General features: G+C 59.7%; 1 protein-coding gene across 1 annotated transcript in view; it reads left to right on the forward strand.

Moving 5' to 3' along the window:
* Positions 1-5,993, forward strand: part of LOC108527894 (lethal(2) giant larvae protein homolog 1-like) — a gene marked incomplete at both ends in the record, with an annotated part of 8,862 nt that extends 2,869 nt beyond the window's left edge. The window contains 7 exon segments of the mRNA XM_017869406.1: positions 954-1,107; positions 1,182-1,286; positions 1,835-2,127; positions 2,420-2,567; positions 2,809-2,962; positions 4,923-5,218; positions 5,778-5,993. Coding sequence (XP_017724895.1) covers positions 954-1,107; positions 1,182-1,286; positions 1,835-2,127; positions 2,420-2,567; positions 2,809-2,962; positions 4,923-5,218; positions 5,778-5,993 — 1,366 coding nt within the window.
* Positions 5,994-5,998: the final 5 nt, after the last annotated feature.

Raw genomic sequence — 5,998 nt, forward strand, 5'->3', positions numbered from 1 at the left:
CACCCCACAGTCACACACCTCTCACACCTGCCCTACACACACCTCTCATACCCACCCCAGTCACACACCTCTCATACCCGCCCCACAGTCATACACCTCACGCCTGCCCCACAGTCACACACCTCACACCCACCCCACAGTCACACACCTCTCACACCTGCCCTACACACACCTCTCATACCCACCCCAGTCACACACCTCTCATACCCGCCCCACAGTCATACACCTCACGCCTGCCCCACAGTCACACACCTCACACCCACCCCACAGTCACATACCTCTCACAACCACCCTACAGTCCCACACCTCTCACACCCACCCTAGTCACACACCTCACACCCACCCCACAGTCACACACCTCTCACAACCATCCCACAGTCACACACCTCTCACACCCTGCCTCTGGGCTTTCACCACTGCCCGGGGCCCTGCTTGGGCTCTGCAGCTGTGTCCCAAGGCTGCGCCATAGATTTGTCTACTCCTTCCCCTGCCCCCTCCCTGCTTCCTCCCGGCCTCTGCAGTCTTCCTGCTCCTCCACCTACGTGATTGCCTCGGGCCCCAGGCAGCTCCTCCCCTGGGATGCCCCATGCTCTGTTCTGTGACTGCCTTGCTGTTGATCACCTTTGATGGCTGCTGCAGTGCAGGCAGAACCCCCGTAGTCCTCTGTTCTCTACATGTCCCCCTTGGCCACCTGTTAATCAGGGTGGTCATTTCCACCCTGTGGTTTAAAGGGCCCAGGTGCGTGTGGTGCATGTGGCCTGGCATATAGCAGGTGCATGGTGCGCCTGTGCTGTATACAGTAGGTGCCTATTGTTTTTTGTAACAATAAGATTCTGGTCAGTGTTTGGCACGTGCAGTAGGTGCTTAGTGAGTGGTCATCAGATGAGTGAATGGAGGGGTGTGCAGGCCTCCCGGGAACCCAGGGGTAGCCCTGACATCTGCCCTCCCTGCAGCCATGAGGATGGCACCGTGAGGTTCTGGGATGCCTCGGGTGTGGCGCTGCGGCCGCTCTATAAGCTGAGCACAGCTGGCCTCTTCCAGACGGACTGTGAGCACGCTGACAGCCTGGCGCAGGCTGCCGAGGATGACTGGCCACCCTTCCGCAAGGTAGGCCCCTCCCCTGGCCCTGATGAGCTGGTCCCAACTCTGCCTGGACTCATTACTCCTTCCCATCCCTCTAGGTGGGCTGCTTCGATCCCTACAGTGACGATCCCCGGCTTGGCGTGCAGAAGGTTGCTCTCTGCAAGTATACAGCCCAGATGGTGGTGGCTGGCACTGCAGGCCAGGTAGGGCTGGGTGTCCCCTGGGTTGGAGATGTCAGGGAGGGCTTTCTGGAAGAGATGGGTCTGAACTGGAGGGTCTGGTGGAGAGGGAGATGGACTGGCACAGGCAAAAGCCAAGGTGGGAATAGGGCTCTGGGTGGGGCTGGCTGGGGTGAGGACAGATGGAAGTGCGCCTGTCGCTGGGGGAACCACAGTGTTGAGGAGGGGCAGGAACTCATGTCAGTGCTGTGCTCCGGCACTCACGCTACATACAGGAGGGGCTCAATGTGTCCTTATTGCTAAATGGGAGATAAAGGCTCAGGGTAAGGGTGAACATTTGCCCTTAGAGGGCAGGGACTAGTGTGTCTTGGTCACCACTGTGTTCCTTGTGCTCAGCGAGGGCCTTGGTATACAGTAGGCATTCAGTGAGTGCTTATTTAGCTGATGAACTGAAGACAGTCCTAGAACCACCTTGGTGGTGGCTGGGGCTGCTTCAGAGGCTACAGGCTGAGTGGGGCCCAGGGCGGCCCCTCCCCTGTGCTGATGCTCACCCTGCCTGGCTGCGGGCTCAGGTGCTGGTACTGGAGCTCAGTGATGTGCCGGTGGAGCAGGCAGTCAGCGTGGCCATCATAGACCTCCTCCAGGATCGCGAGGGCTTCACGTGGAAGGGCCACGAGCGGCTGAGCCCACGCACGGGACCGCTGCCCTGGCCTGCTGGCTTCCAGCCCCGTGTCCTGGTGCAGTGCCTGCCGCCAGCTGCTGTCACCGCTGTCACACTCCACACCGAGTGGAGCCTCGTGGCCTTTGGCACCAGTCATGGCTTTGGCCTCTTCGACTACCAGCGCAAGAGCCCTGTGCTGGCCAGGTGTGTGGTGTGGGGGCGGCTGGGCAGCTGGAGCCCCCAGCGAGATGGGGTCTGGGCTTCTGTTTCCACCTCTCGTGTTTGGTGTGGCAAAGGCCCCACTAACCTCCATTGCCCCATAAGAAATAACCTGGCAGCTCCAAGGAGATTCTCAGCACCAGCAGCAGCTAGGTCCACAGGACTGCGCCAGAGGGGCTGTGACTCCCTGACCTGGGTGCCTCCACAGGCCAGCAGGAGTGTGGTGGCTGCTCCAGGAGGCTGCTCTGTAGCACAGCTGGACCCTGTCTTCCCCCAGGTGCACTCTTCACCCCAACGACTCCCTGGCCATGGAGGGGCCGCTCTCCCGGGTGAAGTCTCTGAAGAAGTCACTGCGCCAGTCTTTCCGGCGCATTCGTAAGAGCCGTGTCTCGGGCAAGAAGCGGGCTGCTAATGCCAGCAGCAAGGTGAGCTGGGGGGTGCTGCATGGGAGCTGTGCCTGTGTCCTGTGCCTTGGCCTGGCCCTAGCCTGGGACCCCTGGGGCCTGCTTAGCTCAGTGCTCCTCCCTCGGCAGCCCCTGGGCCCTCCAGAGGGATGGGTGAGCTGAGCTGGGTGGTGGAGAAATGGTAACAGAACATACGGCGCAAAGCAGGATGCAAGCCGCTGGGGTGCTAGGGAGATGGTGTTCAGGAGCCCCTGCCCGGCAGTTGCAGGAAGCCAATGCACAGCTGGCCGAGCAGGCCTGCCCCCACGACGTGGAGATGACGCCCGTGCAGCGCCGCATTGAGCCCCGCTCTGCCGATGACTCCCTATCAGGCGTCGTGCGTTGCCTATACTTTGCCGACACATTCCTTCGAGATGGTAAGGCAGGGGCAGAGAAGGGGCAAGGGTTGGGGAGGCTGGCCTCAGTTGGCCACGTGGGAGATGGGTGGTGGGACTGCACCTTCCAGGTTTGAAAGTTTTACTGAATGTGGCTGGGCACAGTGGCTCACGACTGTAATCCCAGCACTTTGGGAGGTCGAGGTGGGTGGATCACCTGAGGTCAGGAGTTTGAGACCAGCCTGGCCAACATGGTGAAACCTCGTCTCTACTAAAATACAAAATTAGCCAGGTGTGGTGGCGGGGACCTGTAATCCCAGCTACTTGGGAGGCTGAGGCAGGAGAATTGCTTGAATGTGGGAGGCGGAGGTTGCAGTGAGCTGAGATCGTGCCACTGCACTCCAGCCTGGGCAACAGAGTGAGACCCTCTCAGAAAAAAACCCTTACCATCCAGCTCCCCAGCGGGACTGCTGGGTCACCCCCCTGTCTCCCTTGGGGAGCTGGATGGTAAGGGATTTTGAGTGAACTGGGTGGGCCTCTCAGATCTGAGCCAGGAGAAGGGAGGTTGAGGCCTGGTGGATGACAGTGAGGGGCACCAGCCAGTGCCCAGGTCCCAGGGCGGGCATATGTGTGGGCAGCTGCCCAGCCACTTGGCTGGAGTGGAGCAGGTGAGGGTCGAGGAGTGTGGCCCAGGGAGGTACTGCTGCTGGCCAGAGGCTGAGGCCTGGCTTTGATTCTCGGTGGCCTGGGAGCTCTGGGAAGGTCCTGGGTTTGTCGATTGAGTCACTGATTGATTTTGAACTTGTACAATGGGAGAATTTCAAACATACACAAAATAGAGAGGTGGAAAGTTGTCCCACATATCTCACATGCCTGCCACCAGCCGTGTGCGCCTTGCGGAGTCTGCCCACCTCCTCCCCACACTCTTTGCTGGTTTTTTGCTGGGGTATTTTAAACGAAAACCCAGACACAAGCACTTCAGCGTGTTCCTGACAGATGTCACTGACAGTCACTGCTCACATCATGTCCTGTAGAACCGATGTGAATTCCTGAGTGTCATCTGCTTGGTCTACAAGCTCAGCTTTCTGATGCCATTTATTTGTTGAGAGTCTTTGTGCAGTGGATTTTCCCACTGTCTGGATGTGGCGGGTGCAGCTGGAGGTGGGGAGTTCTTTGGCTTTTGTTTTTTTCTGACTGCAAAGACCCAGAGGAGGACAGCCTGGGCTTTTTTACTTGTTCCACTGTCCTGAGAAGGCTGACAGGTTCATGTTCATGGCTGGCTGGGGCTCCTGTTGGGCATGTTTTGAGTTGCGCAGACACTTACCGCCTCAGGATCCATCGGGTCATCAGAGCAGGTGGTGAGTCTGCTCTTGCTTCTGCTGGGCTGGGATCCGATTCTCCACTAAAGCTTGTCCCCAGAGGTTCAGTTCACACAGGCAGAGCAGGGTCGATGGATGGGCATCCTAGGTGTCCCCAGGCTTGGCAGCTTCCTCTGGCTGCCACATAGGGAACACACTGAAGACGAAGGGGTGAAGCAGGGCTGAGACAAGGCGCACCTGTTGACAGGACTAGCAAGGGGATGCGGGGTGGAGAGAGGAGTGGGGTCTTCTGGGGCTTGGGGCCTGAGTGACGCTAGGATGGAGCTGCGTTTACTGAGATGGGGCTGAGGGTGCAGTGGGATGGGGCGGGAGGGCCCAGGGTCTGGTTTGGGTGCCCACCGGCATCCTGTGCAGATGCGCTACAACTGTTCGGGCCTCTGTAGGAGGGCTACATCCTGGGCTCTGACTGCAGTCAGCAGTGTAGAGCTGGGGTCTCAGGCCTTGAGACTGGAGGTCACCAGGGAGGCATGGGACAGGAGGGAACCAGCCCTGAGTCCCAGGGTGTCATAGTTAGGAAGCAGGGGTACAAGAGAGGCAGGGCGGGACCTGCAGTCTATGGGGAGACCACAGGGGAGATGCCTGGCCCACAGGGAGCTCCCTCTTCATGCACTTGTTTTCTGCAGGGGCCCACCATGGGCCCACCATGTGGGCTGGCACCAACTCAGGCTCCGTGTTCGCCTATGCGCTGGAGGTGCCGGCAGCAGCAGTGGGTGGTGAGAAGCGGCCTGAGCAAGCGGTGGAAGCCGTGCTGGGCAAGGAGGTGCAGCTGATGCACCGGGCACCTGTAGTGGCCATTGCCGTGTTGGACGGGCGTGGCCGCCCACTGCCCGAGCCCTACGAGGCCTCACGGGACCTGGCGCAGGCACCTGACATGCAGGGTGGTCACGCTGTGCTCATCGCGTCTGAGGAGCAGTTCAAGGTGAGCCACTGTAGTCTGGGGGGGACTCCCCTCCAGGCCCCAACCTCATGGACACCACTGGACCCTCTAGAACCCCTTCCTGCCTGTATCCCCGCTGTTGGGACCCTAATTCCCTTGCACCCCAGAAAACACCCCAGTCAGCAGAGAACTCCTACTGAAGAACCCTGATACCCCTCAGCCTGCTCAGTTCCCCTGGGAGGGCAGGAATCTAGTCCTATCTCACTGTGCCCTACAAGGCTCCTGTACCCTGCCAGACCCGATTCCAGTCCCCAGGGGCTCTGCCTCGAAAGAACTCTAGGTTTGGTGGGGATACCAGTCTCATAATCTTGGCACTCTGTGATTGATTTTGTCACAGATCGAGAGAGGGCCTGGGAGGTTTCTGGAGTACAGTGTGAAGTCTGGAGTTTAGTGGGGCAGTCAGGTGTACAGGCAGGGGAGGCCACGTGGCAGTGCAGCTGGGCTTTGTGGTGGGAGCTGGTGGGTCAGCAGCTATGAGGGTGAGAGGCCCTGGGGATGAGGACAGGGCCAGGCTATGTGCTCACCAGCCACCTGCTGTCAGGTGTTCACACTGCCCAAGGTGAGCGCGAAGACCAAGTTCAAACTGACGGCCCATGAGGGCTGTCGTGTGCGCAAGGTGGCACTGGCCACGTTTGCCAGTGTGGCCTGCGAGGACTATGCTGAGACCTGCCTGGCCTGCCTCACCAACCTGGGTGACGTCCACGTCTTCTCGGTGCCTGGCCTGCGGCCCCAGGTGCACTACTCCTGCATCCGGAAGGAGGA

This window comes from Rhinopithecus bieti, unplaced genomic scaffold (genome assembly GCF_001698545.2).
Source record: "Rhinopithecus bieti isolate Rb0 unplaced genomic scaffold, ASM169854v2 scaffold_5251, whole genome shotgun sequence".
NCBI lineage: Eukaryota > Metazoa > Chordata > Mammalia > Primates > Cercopithecidae > Rhinopithecus > Rhinopithecus bieti.